The 24310-nt window shown below is 50.4% G+C and overlaps 2 protein-coding genes across 3 annotated transcripts; both read right to left on the bottom strand.

Moving 5' to 3' along the window:
• Positions 1–4244: 4244 nt before the first annotated feature.
• CPT1C (carnitine palmitoyltransferase 1C) lies at positions 4245–21461 on the bottom strand. Of its 2 annotated transcripts, XM_006173791.3 has the most exons (19): positions 21198–21459; positions 20398–20545; positions 17542–17681; positions 16225–16396; positions 15995–16096; positions 15770–15907; positions 11492–11569; positions 11147–11254; positions 10958–11042; positions 10362–10557; positions 10064–10246; positions 9262–9367; positions 7560–7676; positions 6712–6876; positions 6334–6468; positions 5558–5710; positions 4972–5085; positions 4767–4859; positions 4245–4564 (listed from the first exon to the last, which is right to left on the bottom strand). In XM_006173791.3, exons 2-19 carry the CDS (start codon positions 20536–20538, stop codon positions 4379–4381), a joined length of 2412 nt encoding a protein of 803 aa, XP_006173853.1. In that variant the 5' UTR covers positions 20539–20545; positions 21198–21459; the 3' UTR covers positions 4245–4378. The 2 variants fall into 2 exon arrangements, with proteins under 2 accessions (XP_006173853.1, XP_032341391.1); XM_032485500.1 differs by lacking the exons at positions 6334–6468; positions 6712–6876 and having other exon boundaries at positions 21198–21461.
• Positions 21462–21979: 518 nt separating this feature from the next.
• ADM5 (adrenomedullin 5 (putative)) lies at positions 21980–24282 on the bottom strand. The gene is made up of 2 exons (XM_006173838.3): positions 22641–24282; positions 21980–22433 (listed from the first exon to the last, which is right to left on the bottom strand). The coding sequence occupies exons 1-2, from the start codon at positions 22709–22711 to the stop codon at positions 22178–22180; spliced, it is 327 nt and encodes a 108-aa protein (XP_006173900.2). The 5' UTR covers positions 22712–24282; the 3' UTR covers positions 21980–22177.
• Positions 24283–24310: the final 28 nt, after the last annotated feature.

Consider the following 24310-nt stretch of genomic DNA (forward strand, 5'->3'; position numbering starts at 1 on the left):
TATTTCACCTCCACACTGTGGCTCTGGAGAGAGTGGGCCACTTTTTCCGAGAACTGGCTGAGGAGAGGAGGGAGGGGGCAGAGCATCTCTTAAAAATTCAAAACCAGCACGGAGTCTGCGCCTTCCTCCAGGATCCGTCGCGAGATGAGTTGGGGTAAAACCCGGGACGCTATGGAAGCTGCCATGGTTCTGGACCAGGCCATTTTGATCTGCCTGCCCCGGGTTCGGCGGCCCGCGGCAGGCTCACACCTCTATGACTTCCTGGTGATCCACTTCCCAGGTGAAGAGGTGAAACTCATCAAGAAGATGGTCCACCACCTGACATCGCCGCAGTCTGGCCAGTCCCAGGCTGAGCTGGGCGAGTGAGTATCTCTTCCAGAGGTTCCACTAGGAGCCTCTGGAACCCAGAGGACTTTGAGGAGCCCCTCTGGTGTCCCCCTGGTGTTAGGGCTTCTACCTGAAGCCTCTCTCTGCAGCTGCTAGGCAACTTTTTAGCCACGGTGGAGCCTTCTCCCAAGCCATGGACCAAACGGAAACAAATAAAGTCCAATAAAGCTATTTACAGAAAAAAAAAAATATATATATATATATATTTACACACACACATAATTTTATATTTTAAAATTTTTATAATTTTAGCTCTTACAGTTAGGTCTTTGATCCATTTTGAGTCCACTTTTGTATATGGTGTAAGAAGAGGATCCGACTTTGTTCTTTTGCACGTGGATATCCAGTTTTCCTGACATCATTTGCTGAAAAGACTGTCCTTTCCCCCATTGAATGGTCTTGGCACCCTTGCCAAAGATCATTTGACCTTATATATGAGGATTTCTCCTGGGCTTTTATTCTATTCCATTGGTCCATAGGTCTGCCTTTATGCCAGTACCACACTATTTTGATTATTGTAACTTTATAATAACTTTTGCAGTCAGAAAGTGTGAGATCTCCAACTTTGTTCTTTTTCAGGATTGCTTAGGCTATTCAGGGTCCTTGAAGTTCCATATAGATTTGTCTATTTTTATTTTTAAAAACTCACTGGACTTGGATAGGGATTGCCTTGAATCTGTAGATGGTTTTGGATAGCAATCGACATCTTCACAGTATTGTCCTCCAAAGCAGATTCATGAGATGTTAATGATTTTTAATTGCATGTGTGGCTCACAGTACTGACTTAAATGTTCCCCAAAGCACTACATTAGCTCATACAACTCAATAATAAAAAAGCAAACAATGCAATAAAAAAAAATGGGCAGAAGGGGGAAGGGTATAGCTCAAGTGGGTTCAATCCCCAGTACCTCCTCTAAAAATAAATAAATAAATAGGCCTAATTACCTCCTCCCCCAAAATAAATAAAATAAAACCTTAAAAAAAATGGGCAGAAGACCTAAACAGACATTTCTCCTATGAAGACATACGGATAGTCAACAGGCACAAGAAAAGATGCTCAATACCACTAATTATCAGAGAAATGCAAATCAAAACTACAATGAGGTGTCACCTCAAACTGGTCAGAATGGCCATCATAAAAGTTCACAAACAATAAATGCTAGAGAGGGTGTGGAGAAAAGGGAACCCTCCTACACCATTGGTGGACATATAATCTGGTGCAGCCACTGTGGAGAACAGTATGGAGGTTCCTTAAAAAATTAAAAATAGAGTTACCATATGATCCAGCAATTCCACTTCTGAGCATATACCTGGAGAAAGCTCTAACTAAAAAAGATACATGCAACTCCAGTGTTCACAGCAGCACTATTTACAGTAGCCACGACACAGAAGCAACCTAAATTTCCATCAAGAGATGACTGGATAAATAAGATGTGGTATGTATTTTTTTTATGTGATGTGTATTATACAATGGAATACTACTCAGCCATCAAAAAGAATGAAATTATGCCATTTGCAGCAACATGGATGGACCTAGAGATTATCACACTAAGTAAAGTAAGTCAGACAAAGACAAGTATCATATGATGTCTTATGTATGGGATCTAAAAATGACACAAATGAATTTATTTTCAAAATAGAAAGAGACTCACAGACATAGAAAACAAACCTATGGTTACTAAAGGGGAAAAGTGGGGAAGGTATAGATTAGAAGTTTGGGATTAGCAGATACAAACTACCATATACAAAATAGATAAACAAAGACCTACCATATAGCACAGGGAACTATATTCAATATCTTGTAATAACCTATAATGAGAAAGAAAATGAAATAAATATATATATTTATTTCATTCAGTTATATATATATATATATATGACTGAATAACTATGCTGTACACCGGAAACTAACACAACATTGTAAATCAACTACACTTCAATTAAAAAAGAAACCACATTGGTTCACCCTATTAATAATATCATGTTAGTCAGACTGGATAAACAAGCAGTAGCTAGTGCGTTGGGGTATTGCTAAGATATGTGCCCTCCAGAGGGTGGGAAGTAAAGTTTACAAAGTTTCAAGGACCTACCACATCAGGGAGGGTTTAGGAGCCCGGGCATCAGAGGCGTGGGGAGTACTAACCCAAAGGGAAGAACAGATACCACATCTTACCACTAAGAAAGAAGCCCGTGGTCTTCATTCTACTGATTTAGGTGTCTTCAGGTTTGGAGGAAGCATATTACACACTGGGAAATACTGCTCCAGTTCATTTTATAGATAATAAGGAAGACTTCCAGCTTTGAGTGACTCCCAGGTCAGGAAGGGACTGGTACCAGCTGTAAGGCAGACAGCCCTGCAGATTGGGACACAGCAGACCCTGTGATACTAGAAGTATCTGTAGATTGGCAAAGATGTCATGCAGACTTTCTGCCAAGAGTTTCTTCCCTGAAAGGGGAAAGCGCAGTGTCGACCTCAGCGTTCTGAAACAAGGCAATGCACCGTTCAAAGGGAGCTCCTGATGTGCAACTGAGCCCTGGCAGAGACGGAGCCTAAGAACACAGTTACATCATGTGACACGCAGTCAGCGTGGCCCATCATGAGTTTATTCTGTTGGAACTCCCAAATATTTCAAGTTGGGTGTATTCCACAGGGAGCCATCAGAAGGTGGAACCTAGATCAGGCATCAGTGGGGCCAGAAGACACCAATAAGCTGCATCAGGAGAGGGGCCAGACCCCATGACATTCACCACTGCTGCACCAGCACCTGCTTCTCAGCACCTGCCCCCACCAGTGACTTCCCCCAGAGCAAGCAATTCAGAGAGAGAGCAAGAAGGAAGCCAGAATGTCTTTTGTGTCCTATTCACTTCTACTATAATCTTTTAGTTACAAGAAAAGAGTCACTTAAGTCAGTCCACACTCAAGGGGAGAGGAATTAAGCTCCACCTTTTGGGAGGAGGAATGTCAGAATACTTGGGGACATTTTTGGAAACTGCTAGAGTTGGTGAGTTGCATGTGGAGGTTGGGCTGGTGGAAACTAAGGTGCTCGGGATTTTGATTTGGATGTTGGGCTGGTGTTATTATGCTTGACTCTGTGGAAGCAATGGGACTTGGAGTCATGGAATTATGGCAGTGGTGGGTTGGATGACTGGGGCTTTGGTGTGGTTAGATGGGGTTGGTGTTATGAGCTCAGGCTGGTGGGTGTGGTAGAGGAGTGTGGTATTTAAAGCCATTAACTACGGGTCAAGTTTAAGTTTGGGTGATGGTGGAGATTGGAAGGAAATTTTGGTGGGGTGGGTGGAGTTTGGGGTTGGATGTTTTTGTGTTGGTTGTATGCTTCAAATTGTGGTTGGGTTGTTGGGTATAGTGAGATGTGGTGTCATGGGATCACTGGATGTTAGAAACCTGGAGGAGGTTAGGGCAGTGGACATGAGCTAGTGCATTTCTAGTCCATCACTCAAACGAATCTGTCATTGAGGTGAAGGTTGGAATGGCTGGGGTTGGGGTTAGGTAATAAGAGTCTCAGGGGATTCATTTGGGAGATGTCAACTGGAGTGGCTGGATTGGCATCAACCTCTAAGTTGGGGGTGGGGAGTTGGTGTTGGGGCAGCAGGAGCTAAACTAACGAGAGCTTGTGGGGTTGTCTGACTGGGATGGTCCTTGAATGGTTGCGTTTCTTATGACTGGAGCTGGGAAGGCAATAAACTGGCCAGGTTGGGGGTCGAGGCTGAAGTAGTGATTGTAACTGGGAATTCATGGTGGGGCCTGGAGATGGATGGGAACTTTTCTCCTCCTCCACCCTGATACGATCCTCACCTCTCCCACCCTCGCCCAGGCCAGGAGCACAGCAGAAACCACACACCCAGCTTACACATCTTTATTAGACCAGATGTGAGATTTCCAAACCCAAACAGGCTGCCTCTGTCCTGCACCAGCCCGCCATAGAGACCATCCCCCTAGTTCCTGGGGAGACCAGCTCCCTGCTGGAAGGTGTCAAAAGTTGGCGGGTGTCATGGGTGCCCGAGAGCCCCCAGTGTGGCAGGGGAGAGAGCCACAGCTGTGCTCCGAGTCCTCCTCCCCTGACCCTCTGCACCGGCGCTTAAGACGCTGCCCCTCCTGGAACAGGGTGGCCACGTCCAACAATGCATCCTTGATGTGTTGCCCCAGCCGGTGGGAGTCCTGGAAGGAGAAATGTGTCATGCCCAGGGGAAACTGGGATAGGAGCTCCTAGGGGCTGAGAAACAAGAGGCTGGGTCCCCTGACCCCTGAGTCGGAGGGCTGAGGGGGTTGGAGATTGGGACCTGGATCATGGGACAGTAGGGAGCTGGGAGTTCGGACTCCTAGGCTGAGGGAGGAGAGGGTGTGTGGGGGTTAGGCTCACCGTTCTTGTGCTTGACTTTTTGCTGGAGATGTGGAAGGTGATAGCCTCGTCTCCCGTGAAGATGTAAGAAACCCCATAACCGTGGTCATCGGCCTGGAAAGGGACAGAGTAAGGGGAATAAAAGAGCCCCCACTCCCCACCTCTTCTACTAGGTAGACGTGCAGACCCCCAGCCCCCTCCTGCCTCAGGTCCCTGTTCCACTCACAGGCCCAAATCCACCACCAGAGGAAACGTAGTCGGGGTAATTCTGGACATCAAACAGGTGGATTTGCTGAACAGGAATCTGGCTCGTGGCCAGCTGCCACTGCTCCGAGTGAACCTGAGGGACAGGAGTCATGTGCAGGGACAGGTTACATATGCAATAAAGACAATCAGACCCGCAAGTCCGTGTTGCCTTGGCTGAACTGCCTATTTCCCTAAATCGGCCCATCTGCCCCTCTTCCCTTGGTCTACCTGACCTCATCCCTCTGCTCTTCTGCTTTTTTGACCACACCTCTCTCAGCTTCTCCCAGAACCCGCCCTCCTCTCCTGGTCCTCGGAACCACGCCCCTCTCCCTTTCAAACCCCAACCCTGCTCCTGGACCACATTCTTCTTCCCCTGACCACGCCCCTCATCTCTGACCACGCCCCTCTCCCCATGTGCCATTTCCCCTCTCCCTTTCGCTCTGCCCCGGCTCCCTAACTCCTGGGTTAATACTCCTTTTTTCAGTCTCGCCCTCCTTGCCCCGGAAGTGCCTCCCTTCTCCCATGGTTTGCCACTTTCCTTTTTAATCTTTTCCCTGCACCCCAACCTGGTCCAGGAAGGGTGATTGTAGGTGGAGGAGTTGGGACACGATGTAGAGAGCAAAGAGGTGACGGTCAACCCCCTGTCCGCTCATCGCTGCCTTCAGCAGAGCCTGGTGCTTGTCCACCGCCAGGCGGAACAGGGCGAGGCACTGTGCGTCCTGGGATCCCGGGGGAGGTCACAGGTCATGGAAAGACAGGGAGGGGGCTTACTGCTGGGGCCTGTCACACCCCGGCCTCAACCCAGCTTGCAACATCCCTGCAAGGCAGAGATATCAACTATTTTGCAGAAGGGAAACAGAGAGGGGAAGTCGCTTGCCCAGGGTCACAGAGCAAAGCAGAATCAGGTGGATTCCTGGGTCTGTCTGACTCTAGGGCCCAAACTCCTTCCATTGAACCGCAATACTTCATAAGTAAGGGGGAGAGGGAACAGAGGTGCCTGGGGGGCTCTGAGTAGAGAGGTTAAATAAGGACCCTGAGGAATCGTAACAAATGGAAGTTACAAGGTCACACAGAGGTTAAATAGAGCTACATTGTGGAACCAGGGCTCCCTCTTGGGTCCTCCCCCACGTGCTCTGTGTGACCCTCATTAAAGCATGTATCACATTCTCCTGAATTATCTCTGTCCCCCTCCATCACTGAGCTCCTGGAGGTCACAGACCATGCCTGGTTCTGCCTGTGTACCATCATGGGGCCTGGCCATCAGAAGGTGCTCCTTAATGTTTCTAAATGTGTGAGTGAGAACGTGGGAATGACCGAAGCCTCAGATGAGGCCCACACCCACTGTCTTCTCTTTGTCCTCCATGGCTTTCACAAAGTTGCAGGCCTCCCTCGTGCAAGAACGCACCGTCTCGGTCCGGCCTTCCAGGAACAAGCGAGTCATGGTTGACTCATAAGTCAGGCAGAACTGACCCCTGTCCTGGGGGGCAAGGATAAGAGGAGCCTGTCAGCTAGGCTCAAAGACTTCACAGACTTGACCCACCTCTGTCTGGACCTCCAGCCTTCTCCCACCCAGGAACACGTGGTTGGGAGAGAGAAATCAAGATGGTGGACCCACCATGGCAGTCACCAAGACGTCATTAAAGGGACTGATGAGGCAGGTCTTGGGGGCCCAGGGGAAAAGAGGTCCTGAGAGGGGGCTAGGGCTGGGAACCCAACTGACCCGGAAGTGGGCCAGCTGCAAGGCTGTCTGGATGAAACTGTCTGAAGAGAGGTGACAGCATTTTATGAAGCTCTTGCCAAAGTGGGAGAAGGGGAAGACGTGGCAGTCGATGTTTCCAGACAAGGTCTTGGCTCCCCTCAGGGCTAGAGAGATGGATAGATGGATCTGCCAGAGAAGGAGGGAGGGAGGAATGGCTGGGGTTACAGATAGGGGTAGGTTAGAGTTTGGAATGGGTCTGAAAGTGGAGATGGGAATGGAGTTAGGTTGGGGTGGAATATGAAAATGGGGACAAAGATGGGAAGAGGGATGGCAGTGATGGTCAGGATGGGATTGGGATTGGAGATAGGGATGGGACAGGGAATGGGGCTGGGTATGAGGACTGAATTGGAGTTGGGGATGGGGTCTGGGTTGGGTATGGAATGGGTTTAGGTTTGAGGATGGGGTTGGGGTTGGAGATGGGACTGAATTTAAGAATGGTGATTGTTGGGGATGGAGATGAGTTTGAGGTGAAGAGGAAGTTGCGTTTGAGTTAGAGCTAGAATGAAGTGGAGGTTGGGTATGGAGATGGGGTTGGGGATCGAGCATGAGGTTGGGTGTTGGGGAAAGGGTTGGTTTGGGGTAGGGGTTGGAGTTGGGGACGTGGTTGGGATGAGGTTAGATTGGAGATAAGGTTGGGGGTTTGAGGTTGGGGATGAGTTTGGCATGATTTGGGGGTGGGGGGGTGGGTTTGGAGTTGGGGTTAGGCATGGGGTTGATTTTTTGGTTGAGATTGGGGACTGGGATGAGGTAAGAGTCAAAGTCAGGAATTTGGGAACTTGGAAGAGAGGCCTAGAAATCTGGTCTCTCACCTTGTCTGGAAGGTCCCAGTACAGCCGCTGGGGCTGAGGCAGCGTGGGGTCAGGATCCCCCTTGCAGTGCCCATCTGTTGAGTAGCCCAGCTGAAAGCATTCTGTGGCCAGAGTGAACTGTGTGCAAACGGAAGCTGTCAGAGTCCCTTCCTCCCTCTGGACCAAGGGCCACCTAACCAGGGATCTCTTTTCTTAAGTCCCTTCTAGGGGTTGGAACCTCTGATGTTTCTGGGTAGGTTCTCAGGGTCATGCTCACTGAGAGCAAGGCTAATACTAGTACTTTTTAAAATGGAGGTATAAGGGGTTGAACACAGGACCTCATGCATGCTAAGCACACACTCTGCCACTGAAGCTGTACACTATCCCCTGCCCTTGTACTTCTGAATGCTAGATAAAGAGCCACCAACGGCTATCCCAGCCCTCCTGAGGACTCCTCCTGCCACAATCCCAGGACAGGAGAGATAAAGCTGGGCATAATATGGGCTTCCAGGGGTCAGCATCCATTGTGATTCAGTGGAGCCCACGCCCTGCTGGTTGTCAAATATTTTAAATCAGTCCCGATGGAGCACCTACTACCTGCCAGCCTTCCACTGAATTCTCACAACAACCCTAGAAAGAAGGGATTAATATCCTCATTATGACATTAGAAATATAACAGGAGCAGAACATCTCGCTTTATGTCTTAGAGTTTGCATTTCTCTTTACCTTATTCTACATGACATCTCTTTATTCAGAGTCAATATGCAGAGGGGGAAGGTATAGCTCGGTGGTAGAGTGTGTGCTAACCATGCACGAGGTCCTGGCTTAATTCTCAGTACCTCCACTAAAAATAAGTAAATAAATTAATGAACCTAATTACCCCCACCCCCACAAAAAATCCAACTCTCCCCCCAAAAAAGATGTAAAAAAAGAAATATTAAATGAAAAAAAAAGTCAATATGCAGAGATGATGTGTTAACAGGTAGTGAAGGGTCTGAGATTGAATTGAACTGACATTGGTGATTGACCAATATAATCAAAGGTCCCAAATTCCCACTTTATAAGCAAGAAACAGGCACAGAGGAATTGGTGCTTACCTGGGGCTGCTCTCAAGATCTGGAAGCGGCTCCCTTGCCCACATACATGCCTGACCTGCACCCTGGGTCACATCCAACCCCTCATGCCACCCCATGGAAGACTGGGAACCTGGTAGGGTGCAGACACCACGCCCTAGGATGAGTTAGGAACTAAATAAAACAGAGATGCTCAGGTTCTTAGCATTGGATGGGAGCTTGGAGATAAAAGAAAAGCCAAGCCTTTCACCTGATAGAGCAGAAACTCAGACTCAGAGGAGGAGAGGAACTTACCTAAGGCCACACAGCAAACCCAAGCAGGAAGATGGTTCTTACTCAAGGTAATGGGGTTGGAAGGCCTCATACTGCAGCCTCAGAGCCCTCTAGAGGGTTTTTCTCGCTCTGCAACTTCTGGCTCTGTGACTCTGGGCAAATCACTTCCCTTCTCTGAGCCCCAAAAGCCCATTCATCAAAGGAAGGGCATAACCCCAGAAACCCTTCTTTGCTAGGTGACCCTGGTCAGGTCTCGGCCTCTCCCCAAGACTCCATTTCTCCTCTGACCCTAAGGCCCTGGAGAGAAAGATCTGCAGAAATGGCGGTGGATGGGGGGGTGGCAGTCCCGGGGGCGGGGGGGCTGTCAGCTGCCCTACCTCCCACATGTGCCCTGAGATGGGGCAGTCGGCCCATGAGTGCTCTACACTGAGGCCCAGCCTCCCGTTGGAGAAGACGATCAGCGAGAAGGATTTGTCAAACCAGCTGTGGGGGGAGAATTCAGACTGGTCACCAAAGAGTCAGGCCAGGAGGGAAGTCGGGGTGCCTCTCCGTGGGAACTGAGGGGGTTTTGAGTGGGTAGCTCCAGGAACTGGGGCTGGGGTCCTGGTGTGGGGAACTCTAAGAAGGTGGGGTCTCCCCAGGCGGTTCTGATGGTCTCTGAAAGGTTTGGAGAGTTCAGGGATTCTGAGACAATGTGTTGAGAAAAGGTCAGGGCTTATGGTGCGGAGAGCCTTGGAAATCAGAGTGGTGCCTGGTGGGCATCTGGGAAGTTGCCTGAGGATCTCTAGGTTTGGAGGTCCCAGGTCAGGGGTCCTGGGCTTAGGGCACATACATTTAGGTCTGAGTATTCCACGGTCTGCTGTATTGAGTCCGAGGTCCCCAGGCTTGAGGTCTGGTGGGGGTGGGGTGGGGTCTCTGGGTCGAGCAGGTCCCAGGTTTGGCATTTGTTAATCCTCAGATCTGGGGTCCCCAGGTCTGGGAGTCTGAGTCTGATGTCCCAGGTCTAGAGTCTCTCAAGGTCTAAGAGTTCAGGTCCAGGGTTTGGTGGTCCTTAAATGTGTGGTTCTGGATCTGGGGTCCCAGGTCTCGGGGTTATCTGCTGCAGAGGTCCCCAGGTCTCAATGCATTGGGTCTGGGATCACAGGCGGGGTAGGGTCCAAATCCCCGGGTCTGACTCACCGGTCGTAGCCCCTGCCGGCCAGCAGGGCGTGGGCGTAGGCATCTAAGGAGGCTGCAGGGTCCTCCCTGGAGACCCCCGCGGGCTCGGAGTCCAGTGATACAAAGAAAGCGGCACCTTCGACGGCCTCTAGGGCTTCCTCGGCCTGGGTCTTCAGGGACCTTCGCACCTGAGCCCACATGTCCCTGTTGGGGGACGTGCCTGAGTCCAGGCTGGCCCTCCGCCCTACCCAGCCTCCATTCGGCTCGCAACCTCAGGATGCTGGCTGGGCGTCCGGGCCCACTGATCTCTGACCCTTACCTGGGAGCAGCGGTCAGGGCGGCCAGATGCTCCTCGTGGGGGCAGGAGGGGGAGGGGTCGTCCAGGATTCGCTGGAACTGCTGCTCCAGGGCCCGCGGGGATAGCAGGCCGCTTTGGGAGTGAGTCCCCACGCGGAAGAATCGGCCCCGGTGGAAGACGGCCACGTGTCGGCTGTCACGGAGGTGGCGAATGTGGTCTAGCGGTGATACATTATAAGACCAAGAGTAATGGGGGGCAGATATAGCTCAGTGGTAGACTGCATGTGTCGCATGCATGAGGTCCTGGGTTCAATTCCCAGTACCTCCATTGAAGAAGGAGGAGGAGAAGAAGGAGAAGCAGCAGCTTTATTAGGCATGTCTCAAGTGGTCTGCACTGCCCTAAGCACTCCTTTCATCCTGACCACCCTATGTACCCTTATTATCCCATTTTAGAGAAGAGCAAACTGAGGCTCAGAGAGGGTCATAACTTGCCCAAGGTCATACAGCAAGGGAGCTATGGAGCTGAGATTCTAACCCAGGCAGGCTGGCTCCAGAGAACATGCTCTTGGCCACTACACTGTTCTGCCTCTGTCAGTGAGGAGGCGAAAGGGGGCTCACCTTTTTGGACCCCTGGGATTCGTGTGGTGTTGAATATCTTCTCATACTGAGCAGAGCATAATGGCCTCATTCCCATCAGCAGAGTCTGCAGGAGACCATGGGCTGGTGACCTGCCTCCCAGGACCCACGTGGCTCCGTGGTCACAGGACCACATCCTCCATCCCCAGCCCACGGGGGCAGCCCTCTTACTGGCAGGATCTCCTGGCGGTTCAGGCGGTGGCGGTACAGAAGGAGGGCATGGACGGCGTTCCCCGCCCGAGCTGCCTGCACCGGGGTGGGCGTGACGTACAGGAAGTCCTGGGAGGGGCAGCCGAGGGGAGAGAGAAATGCCTGGGATCAGGTTTGCCCGCGATTGGTGCACGGACCCCAAACAGAGATCTTGAACCCAACAGAGGGTGGGATGGTGAATTCCAGACTGTGATTCGGGTCACTGACCCTAAACTCCACATTCTACCCAGACACCACAACATCAGGCCCAGGGAAGTATGAACTCCATCCCCTCCCCAGCTCCCAATCCCCTTCTCCCCTTCTTACCATCATATAATAGTTGCTGTTCACCATCAGTGAGTTCCGGGAGCGCAGGTACACAAATTCTTCCCACCAGTCACTGACCTGGGAGTGGGGCAGAGAGATGCACAGATGGGAGAGGGTGGGGGAGTGGGGGTGGGGACAGGTTGGGGAAGAGTGGGATGGGGGAGCCCCCCTAAGACTCTGCTATGTCAAACAGGGAGGATGGGGCTCATGAAGGAGGCAATCATGATCAGTAACTAGCAATAATCTAGAAATCCATCCATGGGGGATCAGTTAGCTAAATCACGCTATGTTATGGAATACTACATAGCTGTTAAAAAGGACAAGGTACCTCTATATTACTGATGCAGTATGAGCACCAAAATAGGTTACAGAGTGAAAAAAGCTAGGCACACAATAAGATCTGTGAAACTATCCCATCCAAGATTCTAAAAAATATTGCTAAGACCCAAGTGTCCACCAAATTGATAAACAGACAACCCAAATGTGGCCTATCCCTACAATGGAACGTTAATATCCAAAAGAATGAAGTTCTAGACTCACAGACATAGAAAACAAATTTATGGTTACCAGGGGGGAAAGAAAGTGGGAAGAGAGAAATTGGGAGTATGAGATTTGCAGATACTAACTAATATGTATAAAATAAATAAACAACAAGTTCATACTGTATAGTACAGGGAACTATATTCATATCTTGTAGTAGCTTATAGTGAAAAAGAATATGAAAGCGAATATATGTATGTTCATGTCTCAATGAAGCCTTATGCTGTACACCAGAAACTGACACTAAATTGTAAACTGACTATACTTCAATTAAAATATGTATATATTATATATATATAAAATATATACAATATATATAAAAGGAACCGAAGTTCTGATTCAGGTTACAACAAGGATGAACCCTGAAAACATTACACTAAGTGAAATGAGTCAGACACAAAAGGGAAAATAGCATATGATTCCACTTTCATGAAAAATCTAAAAGAAGCAAATTCATAGAGACAGAAAGTAGCAGTGAGGTTACCTGGAGGTCGGGATCTTTTGCCTAATGGGTACAGAGTTTCAGTTTGGGATGAGGAAAAGATTCTAGAAATAGAGACTAGTGATGGTTACACAACATTGAATATATTTAGTACTACTGAATTGTACACTTAAAAATGGTTACAATGGCAAATTTTATATTATGTATATTTTAATCATAGTTAAAATGATGTATATTTATATTACATATATTTAATGCATAATATGTTATATAATATATGATATTATTATATACTTTAAAATTATATATAGTATATAAACAAAATGTGTATACTTTAAAATATATATATAGCTCCCTGGGTACAAATATATGTATGTATATACTCAGAAAGGACTCTAACAACAGTGTTTCTCATAGGCAGTGGTGAGAGACACAAGAATTAAAGGGAGGTGGTCAGAGAGGACTTGAATGTTTTCTAGATGTTTTCCTTTCTTCTATGTCATAGAATCTCATAGACTCTATGAAGACATCCCTGTTTGCTTATGTCTTAAAGTTGATGGCATCTTACACTTCCTTACACTTAGACCAGATAGTATGCTGTTGTCATTCTCTGGAAATGTGCAACATCTTCTGGAAAAACCCAGAAGGTTCCAGCAAATGCTAGAAAATTTCTCTGCTTTGATCTAGGCAGGTGTTATCTGGTTATATGCATCCATAAAACTTCATCAAGATATACATGTAAGATCTGTGTATTTTACAATATATATAACATTGTAACATTATATGTATATCATGTACCATTTTTTAAAAAGGAAAAAAGATACCAGCATCAAAGCTTGCTGAAGCCTATGACGCAGAAGAAAATCTTGGAGATAATTGTGGAGCAAGTTTAACCTCCAGGAACCAAATGGTTGGGATGGGGGGCAGGGGAGTTAGCGATGAATCAGACTAAGTTAGAAAATCTCCAAAGCAAAGTAAAAATTAGTCTAGTTTTACAAAAAAGTCGCTTTAGTGCCCTGCACCAATGACTTTAGGTAGATTATAGGTTTATCTATTTATTAAAAGAAATTTTTTTTAAAATGGAGATACTGGGGATTGAACCCAGGATTTTGTGCATGCTAAGCACACGCTCTACCCTTGTCTGCCAAGGTAGATTATAGGACTTTAGGAAATGCTACATTGCCAAGGTTCTTGACAACACAGAGGATGAAGCTGTGTGAAAAACAGGGAGATACGGATAAGTCTGACTCAAAAACAACTTTGATAAATTTGGGAGTTTGAGATTTGCAAATGTTAACCACTATATATAAAAATAGATAAAAAACAAATTTCTTCTGTATAGCACAGGGAATTATATTCAATATCTTGTAATAGCCTTTAATGAAAAGTAGTATGAAAATGAATATATGTATACATATGCATAACTGGGACATTATGCTGTACACCAGAAATTGACACATTGTAACTGACTATACTTCAATTTAAAAACAGTAAAATATACATGGTGTGTGTATATATTATTCATATGTATACTTATATATTTACATTTATAATATACTTATTATGTTTATATATTATTTACATATAATTAGTATATTATTTATATGTTATACAGTGTGTGTGTGTATATATATATGTATATATATATATTTTTTAAGAGTAGAATCTGGTCCAAAAGTATGAAGAAAAAAAAAAAAACTGAGGCCTGGCTTCCGTCCTACCTCTGCAGACATGTCTCAGTGCTTCCATCTGGCTTGTCTGATGGACCCTTCCATGCTGCTGCACCTCTGGGCTCTGTCTCACATGCTCTTCCCTTCCCACTCTGCAGTCTCCCTTCTGATATTCTCATCCAAGTCCAATGTTTCCATACCTTCTACAGCTGAAGGCTCTCATTTGCTGTCAGAGTTCAGGTCTCTTTCCCCAGCCCTCACCCAGGTCTCTGGCTGCCCAGGGACGTCTCCCCTGGACCCCCCAGGCTAGTCACACCTGCCTCAAGAGCTCCTGTGTCTTCACCCCAAAGTTGCCCCCCTTCTCCACATCTCAGGCAGAGCTGCTCAGTCCTCCTAATTACCAGGTGAGACCCGAGGATTTTATCCTCGCCATTTCCCTCCTCCACCCCTACATCCTGGCAGTTCCCAGCCCCACTCTCCTGCCCCCTGACTCCCCCTGCTTGGTCCCCTGTCCCACAGCCCCCTCTCTGGCCTCGTCCTCTCCCCTGGATCTTCACCCAGCCTCCTCTCCAGCCTCCCAGCCCCCAGCGTCTCCCCTCCAGTCTTTCCCCAACACCAGAGCTGCCCGGCCTCCCCCCTTCAGAATCCTCTCATGGCTCCCTAGTACCCAGAAGAAAAAGTCAAGGGCTCTCAGCCGGAGTTCAAGCCTCTCCCTACCCTCCACCATCACCTCTCATGACCATCACCCTTCCGAAACTTTGTTCTGCAACATTACTACCTTCTCGCCTTTGCTCGGGCCATTCCTTCCTACCAAGCTGGCAGGTTCAAATTCTCTCCAACCCTCAAGGCTCAGCCCCAATAGCTTGTCCTCCCGAAACCCTGAGCCTCTCATCCAGCTGCGGCCTCTTTTGACCATGTCCCCCAAGACACTCACATCACCCCATCGGTCATTTCATCACTACCTCCACCTTATCACATGCTGCCAGAGAGCTGTTTATGACTTCCTACAGAATGGGAGGCCTGGAAGATGCGGTTTGGGTGAATCTCTGACTGGCTCTATGCCTCAGTTTCTCAAGGAGCTCTACTCAGAGTGCGTTCAAGAACTTAGCTAGTGAAATCAGAACAGAAGCCCATTTGGGGCACGCGTCTTTGCAGAGAGAGGGTGTAGGAAACGAGAACTATTCTGGGAGCGGGGCTTAGAGTTTTAGATGGCCAGCAGAGGCACAAAAATATTGGCAGGGGCCTGGAATTCTGGTTTAAATACTGGAGGGTTGGGGGCAGAGCTCTGGATGTGGGCGGGTCCTGGGGGCAGAGCTTAGATTCTCGACGAGCTGGGTTCAGTTGGAGCATGTTGGGTGGGGCTCAAAATGTTGGCACAGGATTGACAGGGTTCAGGATACTGGAGAGTAGAGTGGAGCTCAGAATACTGGAGCATCTAGGGCTGGGTTTATACTATTGGAGCGTAGGGGCGGGGCTCAGAATACTGAGAGTGGGGGCGGGGCAAGTCAGAGATGAGGCTCCAATCTCCGCACGGCGTGGGGAAAGTGGGCGTGTCACGGGGCTGGGCATAAATTCTGGGTTGGGAGCGCGGGCTCAGAACCTTTGCCAAAAGGATTCGGGACTCACGTAATTGGACGCCCACCAGGACTTGAGCTGTAGGTACCACTGCAGCAGCGATGCCTGCAGCCTCAGGAATTCCTGCGCTAGGGCCGCAGTCCAGTCGAAGGCCTCGTCTGAGAGGACGGGTCGGACAGACTCCAGATACTGACGGGCAAGGAGGGGAAGAGGGTAGGTCACGCCCCTCGCCCGGCCCCGGCCGCCTCCCGCCCCATCCCGGGGTGCCTGGCCCACCTTGCGCACGGTGTCCTGCACGGAGGGCACGGGCTGGCGCGGCAGGGAGCGTTGGTAACTGAAGAGCATTGGGTGGCGGCCGGAGAAGATGCGGACCAGGGCCTGGCGGAAAGCTAGAGTTAGTGGTTCATTAAACTCCTCACTGAAGCCCGGGACCAGGTACTGCGGGAGTGTGGCAACCCAAAGAATGGGACAGAGAGAGCTTGAGTAGGGCTCTGACCCTCCCATACCAGCCAGGTCTTGGTGGGTGAGGACATGGCTCCGTGGGGTTCAAGGAGCCAGCCGTGGTAGGACAGAAGTAGCCTCAGGGCCACATGAAGCGTGAAGATCAGAGCTCCCCACAGACATGAAGCAAACAGCGCGGCTGCCAGGACCCCCCGAAGCCTGTGGTGCTGTCCACCCCTGGTGGGGAGAGAAAGAGAATGGGCCTGGGTCTCCCCTCCCTGCGCATCCCCACCCAGCACTTGCCCTTCTTAACATTCTCTGACTCTGGTCTTCTGGCTGTTGGATGTATATCTTGTAGAATTAGAATCAATCAGAAAAAGTCCAGTTTCCTCATTTGTGATGTACTGAGTGTGACCCTCTCTCACCACACACACTTCTGCCCCCACCCCTGCCCCAGAATTGTAGAGACAGAAAGCTTCTAAAATCAGTTCCCATGGAAACTGGCAGGTGCTCAATAAATGGGAGCTGGTATTTCTATTGAAATAAACCAGATATCAAATTACACTCTAAGGCAGTGGTTCTCAAAGTGTGGGACCAGCAGCAGCACCACCACCTGGCAGCATGTTACAGATGTCAATTCCTGGGCCACACCCAAATCTATGAAGACACAAGCTCTTGGCATTTGGCCCAGCAATCAGTGTTTTAACAAGGCTCCCAGGTGGCTCCAATGCAAACTCAAGCCTAGGAAATCAACATGATTGCAAAGTTGCAATCAGATAGCTTGCGAGCAAATCCCACCTGGAGAACTTGGTGTGAGTCACTTCCCCTCTGTAGACTAGGTAAATCTAGCCTTCCTGGAAATTTCTACTTCTGATCCCAGATCTACCCTTTGAGGCTGTCTGCACAAAATCTGAACCTTCTTCACCAGAAAGACTAATCCAAGAGTTAGAACTTGCCACTTCACCCGCATCTGGTTTCCAAAACTTTTCCAACAGTTATAACAATTCAACCACTCCATCCACCCACTCTCAGAAGCAATTATTACTCCCACATTACAGGTGAAGACCCTGACACCAGGAATGGTGAGGTCTGTGGCCAACTATAGACTAACAGAGCTCATACTTCTGTTAGTATCTATAACCATACCTGATCATTGTCTAGTTTGCCACCATCCCTCTAGCAAGAAGCAGCCAGGATGGAAAGTGTGCAGGGAGAAGATGGAAAATCACCTCCTTTTTGTTGATGCCATACTTTTATTAATCTGACCCCAAGTAGATCTCAGAAGCTACTTTTCTTTAGCAGGCATGTCATTCTGATAGATAAACTTACTGGCTGGAGAGAAGGGGATTAGGAGGTCACTGGGCTGAAGTGGGGGACCTCACCAGTCTGGCAGTGACTCTTTGATTTTCTCCATCAGTCCTAGGGAAGGATCCAGTTGGAGGAACCAGGCAAGCTGGATTGCACTGAAGAGGAACAGCCAGCTGAGGGGGCTCGCAGGGAACACACCTGTGAGAAAGTCGTTCTGTGGAGAGGAAAGAGCGCCTATTTAATTGATTATCACCTCTACTGATCGCCATTCTTCACTACTGATTCAGCACTGAACTGGGTGGCTGAGACACAGTGAGGAACAGACCAATCTAGGTCCTGCCTCCAGGGAGGTCAGACCAGAATGAAGTGAGTGCTAATGGCGATAGTAAAAGGCAGGTTGCTCAGGTCCACTGGTGCCAGGATGAACTGTCAATCACAAACTGTGCAGATGCCTTGTGACCGTAATGCAGCAGGAGACACTGCAAGGTACCCTACTCCGGGGTCTGCTGTATCTTGGAATTTCATATTCGTTTGGAAGCCATTTCAGGGGACGCTCTAACCTCCTTTCCAATGAACCACCCACTAAGTGCTAGACCCTGTGCCACACACTTGGCCCAATGACCCCCTGCACGTAATTCGCAATAGCTCTAAGGTGTAGGTATTGAGACCACATTCTAGAGAAGCAGCCCAGGATCGTGGGGCAGCAGCATGGGCTCCAGAACCAGACTGCTAATTTTAGCTCTGCCGCTACTTCTACATCTTAGCAGCTGTGTGACCTGGGGAAAGTGAAAGCAGCTCTCTGGGCTTCTGTTTCTTCATCTGTAAAATGGGACCACCACAGAAGACTCTAATGAGAAAGAGGTGAACAACAGATTTAAAGGGCTTGCTTAGTATAGAGCCAGGGACACACTACTACCTAACAGGATTTTAGAAATCAGGAAACAGAGGTCCAAAGACATTACTAAATGCCAGAGGTCACACAGCACCTATATGGCACACAAGATGAGAATGGCAATGCTAGAGTGGAAATTTCTGTGAACAAGGCCTTCTACTAAGACAATCAATGCTTACAACAATCCTTCGAGGCAGGGACTGTCAAGATTCCCATTTTATAAGTGAAGAAACCGAGGGACCATCAGGGAGAGAGGCAGCAACATGATAGAAAGGAAAGGATTATTATTATCACAATGATCAAGTAATACTAATGTGATGGTCTACCGGGGTCCATTGGCTTAGGGGACACCTGACTTAGGAAAGAGCTTCAGAGGTGACTCGAATACAGGCGTGACAGTCAAAATATCTGAAAGAGCCACACCAGTCAAAATCCATCTCTACGTGTAGAAATCAGAACAGCGGTTGCCTTGCAGTGAGGGTGAGGTGGGGGGCGCTGGCTGGAAATGGGTGCGTTAGAATGATGGCAATACGATCTTGATGGGGAGCTGGTTATGCAGGTATCACACAGGTTACAAAATCATCACAAAACTCAAGGACTGTACACTTGAAAAATCTGCATATTATTATGTATATAATTCTCTGTTTAAATATATACATTTGTGCATATACGTGTGTGTGTTTATGGATTTAACCATTTAACCAGTGGTTAATGGCCACTTGTTAACACTTTGGTTGCTGGATTGGACTGAGGCCCAGGGTAGGGGTTCCAGGGGTAGGACTGAAGGGGAATTATTGGGGGTCTGAGGTAGTGGCTGTTTACCCACTGGAACAAATAATGCCTCAATTTTAACAATGATTTTAACAACCAATGTGGCCCTAGAAGTGTGATCCAGCCTGCTCAAGTGTCCCAGCTTCCAGAGACACTCCTGGACTGCCTCATTGTTTTATTACAGCACCTCCAGGCTCCGTCTTCCTCACCCGCTTTATTGTCCTCCATAGCACATGTCACCATGTAACATACTCTGCGTTTTGCTTATTTCTCTCCTTTATTGCCTTCTCCTCCAATGAGATCAAGAGCTCCACGAGGGAAGGGACTGTCCATTTTGCTCCCTGCTATGTCCCCAGTGGCCCCAAACAATGCCAGACCCTGAACAAATGCTCCACAGATATTTGGTGAATGAAGAACAATATTATTATCAAAAGCTAACACTGACTCAGCACTTGCCCCAAGCTAAGCATTTTACTCAGTGCTTAAATGGAAGCATTCATTTAATCCTTACAACTGTTCTTTGAGGGAAATGTCATCAACACCCCTGCTTTACACATGGGGAAACTGAGGCTCAGAATGGAGCACTGACCCAAGGCCACACAGCTAGTAAGTGGCAGAGCCAGGATTCAAACTCAGTCCTGGCTGACCCCACAGGTGTTCAAGACTTCTGTTCACAGACAGAGGGTGTGACCCGCAGGGAGACCCCTCATCTAGATGATGCCAGAGTTCTAGAACTGGGGACCCTGGGGCAGACACGCTGGAGAGGGGTACTGGGGGTTCAGAGCATGGGTACGGAGGGGGCTCTCAGATACAGTAGGTGAGAGCTATGGGAAAGGGGGTCCTTCAGGATGGGATGTGAGCTACCCAAGATCTTAATCCGGCCATGGAGTTCTGGAATGGGGAGCACCTTGTTTAGAGCCTGGAGATGGAAGGGAATGGTGAGAGGTGCACCACCGTAAGGGGACTGAGTTCTAAAAACTGGGGTGGAAATTGTGTTTGTGGGTGTGGGGAGTGTGGGGAGGGGGTCCAGGAAGTGGGTACAAGAGGTGAATAGGGATTCTCAGGGGGTGAGGTTGAGGATCCCAGAAGTGAGCCACAGAGAGCCTGGAAATAGCTTCAAGGGGCCCTGGAAATAGACATCAAAATTCCCAGATGGGGTGACAGGAACCCAGAAATGGGACCACTAGAATGCCGGAAGTGGGCCTCAGGCATCCCGGAAGCAGGTAACTGGATTCCCGGAAGGAAACCAAGCCACAGCCCTCCTCACCCAGAAACGAGAGAGATGCCTTTTCCACGAGCGCAGTCCGGAGAGGTAGATCTCCTGCAACACGGGGGCACTGAGCTCCACTTTCCCCGGGTCCGAAGTCAGCGAAGGTCGGAAGTCCACGGCTTGGTGCGCTTCAGCCATTTCACGCCTACAGCCCCGGGAGGAGGACAGAGGGTCATTCTCCAGGACCCCCCCCCCCCAGCCCCTACCCCCGCAGACCCAGGAGTATATAGAACGCCAGCTCACCCTTCGCTAACCACCTGAAAGGTCTTTAAGGTCCTGAGCGAAGACTCCAGTGTCGGGGGACGTTGATTGGGAGCCTCTGTGAACGCACCCGTTTTGCGGCTATTCTGAGAACATGGTGCGGGGACAGTGCTCCCCCTCGCCTCAAAGGGCTTTCAAAATTCGAGGGTCGGGGAGGGAAACCAGTCCAGGGTGAGTTGCGGCATTATGGGAAAAACATTAGTCCCAAACCCATTTGAAATGAACACCTGCAGGACGTTGGCATTGTCCATCCCATTTCCGCTTCCCATTCTAAGGCGGAGGGTGAGGGGGAGTGAGGGGGCAGTTGGATGGGGGCTTTTTATAAATTTGTCCGCTCTGCTGTGGCCCAGCGTCCCCTCCCCGGCCCCGGGCTGGAGGGGATGGGGGAGGGAGCACCCTACTGCGCATGCCTTGCGGGCAGCGATGCTGAGACTGAGAGCAGAGGCTAGCGTCGAGAACAACTGATGGAGAGGCCCGCATGCCCGACCCAAGACACAGTCCTCCAGCCCCCGCAGGAGCTCCAGTCTGGCACTTACCACGTTGAGTCAGGGGTCCGCCGATCGGATCCTGGGGACCAAGCCTGGGTACACCTCCGCGACCCCCGATTTAGAGCGCCGGGTCCATGCCTCCCACTTGCATATGTCCAATTCCAGTGCTACGAATCCACGACTTGGTCGACGGGCCTCCGGAGCCCCTGTACACCTCCGGCTATCTAACATTCAATAACGCTGATTTCTGTCTCGTGCCTCGCCGGGTATAAGTCCCGGGTTTTATCCCCTCCCCCTTCCAATCTTCTATCCCCGCCTCCTTCAAATCGCTGCGTTCTATCCCGCCCCCTTCGAATCCTTGCGTCCAATCCCGGCGCTCCATTCAATCCCTATCCCTCAGACTCCTTCTACCCGCCTGATTCTCCACTCTTGGGCCTCCCCCGTTCTACGCAGCTCCTCTTCTCCGAACCCCACGTTCTTCGACTCCCTAGTCCGTTCTTTGTCCCTTTTACCCTCCTTTCTCTTCCAGGAAAGAGGCTCAACTTGGAACTCGCAGCCCATGCGCGTGGGGTATAGAGCCAAAGTGGATCTCGGCCCTACCACCCTGGGGAGGGAGGAGGGCTGATTTGGGGTGGGGTCGGCCCACCAAAACCTTACCCAAGGAAGATGTTTCTGCATGGACTGAGGTGGCGTGGAGGTGCTACAGCGGATTGGATTCAAGTTAGACAGTGAGTGGGACTTCCGTCAGGGAAAAGGTGCATGGATAAAAGGGAGAATATATTAGGGGCCGGGCTCAGACTGGGAGGCCAGAATAGGCATAGACAAGAGACTGAAACATGTAACTCCCGCTTTATTCAGTTCTGGACGTTAATATTCTTTGTTCATGGTGGGTCCGATGTGCCCAGGGGTCCAGCGCAGCCTAGAGAGAGCTCAGGAGGTGGAGTTAGGGGAAAAGAAACTTGGGGTCGTGGCCCCAATACACAGATGGATAAACCGAGGCCAGGGGAGGTGCAGAGAAATGTCCAACATCACCCAGAGAGCTGGGCACTGCGCCAGCCTCCTTGTTGCAAACCGGAATCCTGGAGATTTAGCAGGACTTTGGCTGCGCGCCGCCGGCGGCGCCCGTAGCTGTGAGGGTCCTGGGGCTTGCGGCCAGCCTTCCCCGAGACCTCCTTGGTGGAGGCAGAGCGAAGCCAGTATATCAACTCTGGCAGGCGGTGCATTTGGCACGTGCCCAGGGAACAGAGACGCCCGCGCCGCTGCAGGACTTGGTGCTGGGGCCGCCTGGGGATGGAGCGTGGGAGAAGATCGGGTTTAAACAATCCACTCGAGAAATGGGGCTCGGTGAGGGAAGCCAGAACTCCGAGACCGGCAGGGAGTGTTTCCAAATCAACTTGCCATTCCCTCGAAGCGGAAAACCGTGGCCCAGAGAGCGCACGCTCCTGCCAGTCTCCTTCCCGCCCTGTCCCAGCTGCCGCTGGCGTTTCTCACCTGCCCGTGGAGTCCGGGTCCCCCAGGATGGAGGAGGCGAGGAGCATCAGCAGGAGGATGCGGGCCGTCATCGTGGAGGTACGGCGGACGGGAAACCCGGGAGTGAGGCAGGTCCTCCGGGGTGTGGCCCAGCTCCCTTCCCGGGTCTGGAAAAATCCCCTGAGCACCTGCTTTGGAGCGAGGAATCAGGGCGTCCCCACTTCTCAGGCGGGGAAAACTGAGGCCAAAAGTCACCCCACGCCAGGACAGGATTAGAACCCGGATGCCCACCTCCCGCACGGCGGCCACGGAGCCCTCACGGGTGTGCGGGTCACGCTGCGGCGCTATGCCCCGGAGGCCTCGGGAGACACGACCCCTTTAAGGGCGGAGGGACGAGGGGCGGGGCAGCCGACACCTGCAAGTGGCGACGCAACAGCTGGGCTTCCAGGAAGGGGACGGGGGCGGGGAAGCACTGGGCTGTGTAGACACGACCTCACCCTCATCCCTGCCAGGGACCCAACTAGCACGAGACCCCAGAATCTCAGCTAGCTTCCAGAGGGGGCTGGGCCATGTAAGTTGTGGCCAAAGGCAGTCTGGGCTCTAGCACAGCTGGCAGGGACAGCATCCTGGAAGAGGAAGAAGTGCAGATGGGTATGAGGCACTGGCTGGCTGAGGGCTCCAGCTGTCCTGAAGCAGGTGTAGCAGGGCCATGGAAAGGAAAGCCAAGGATGATGCCTTGGGTGATCCAGCTCGTGTGGACAGAAACATGGGGAACCAGCAACTCTGGACAGGGACTTGGGTAGAGCAGGCAGGTGTAGACACTGTGTCCACAGCAGAGGCTGAACAGGAAGCCCCTCAGGAGGCTGTGAAGGTTAACTGGGCCTCAGTGTGCATCGGGCAGCAACCTCCGGAAGTATTTATTTAACTTAATTACCGTCTAAGCCTGTTTGTTGTCCAGAATTCTTTCCTGACCAAGACTTAAGGGATGGTCTGCAGGTTCTCAACTTGTCAAGTGAGTTGCTGTTAAGTCAATACTGATACTTATGAACTTAACAAAGCAGAACCAATTCAAAATGAAAAAAAATGTGGCAGGTTGGAACACCCCGACCCCAAGCTTCCAGGAAGGCTGTGGGAGGAAGCAAGCACCCTCCTCCATACACAGAATTCTACCCAACACATACACCTCAGGACTCAGTTTCCCCAGCTGCAGAGGGCGGGCAGTCGTCACTGCCAGTCAGCCCTGGCCTGGCCTGGCCTTGGAGGGTCCTGGACAGGAAAAAACAGCCAGAGAGGAACAATGTGTGAGCTGGGGGAGGGCGGGAGATGGCTTTCTGGGAATCTTTAAAGGCCCAGCTATGCTGGGAACCCACAGCCCAACCCTCCCCCAGCCCAGCAGGGCAGCTGGGAGCATGAGCCCTGCCCAGCGGGGACAAGAGGGAACAGGGCCTCAGGAGGCATGGTGGGGGTGGTGGGAGGGACAGACCCCAAGAATCCATAGGGAAGGCCCTGGGAATAAGCTAAGGGCCAAGGTGGGACAGACTAAAGTGAGCAGGCTGTGGGGAGCAGAGGACCCAAGAGGCAGTGGAAAAGTGGCGAGAGACCCAGACACAGAAGTGGTGACATATCAGCTGCCACCAGCAGGCGCTGTCCCAACGCTTTCAGTGGCTCAGGCTGGCATCTCGGCACCTGCG

This window comes from Camelus ferus, chromosome 9, assembly GCF_009834535.1.
Source record: "Camelus ferus isolate YT-003-E chromosome 9, BCGSAC_Cfer_1.0, whole genome shotgun sequence".
Taxonomy (NCBI): Eukaryota; Metazoa; Chordata; class Mammalia; order Artiodactyla; family Camelidae; genus Camelus; species Camelus ferus.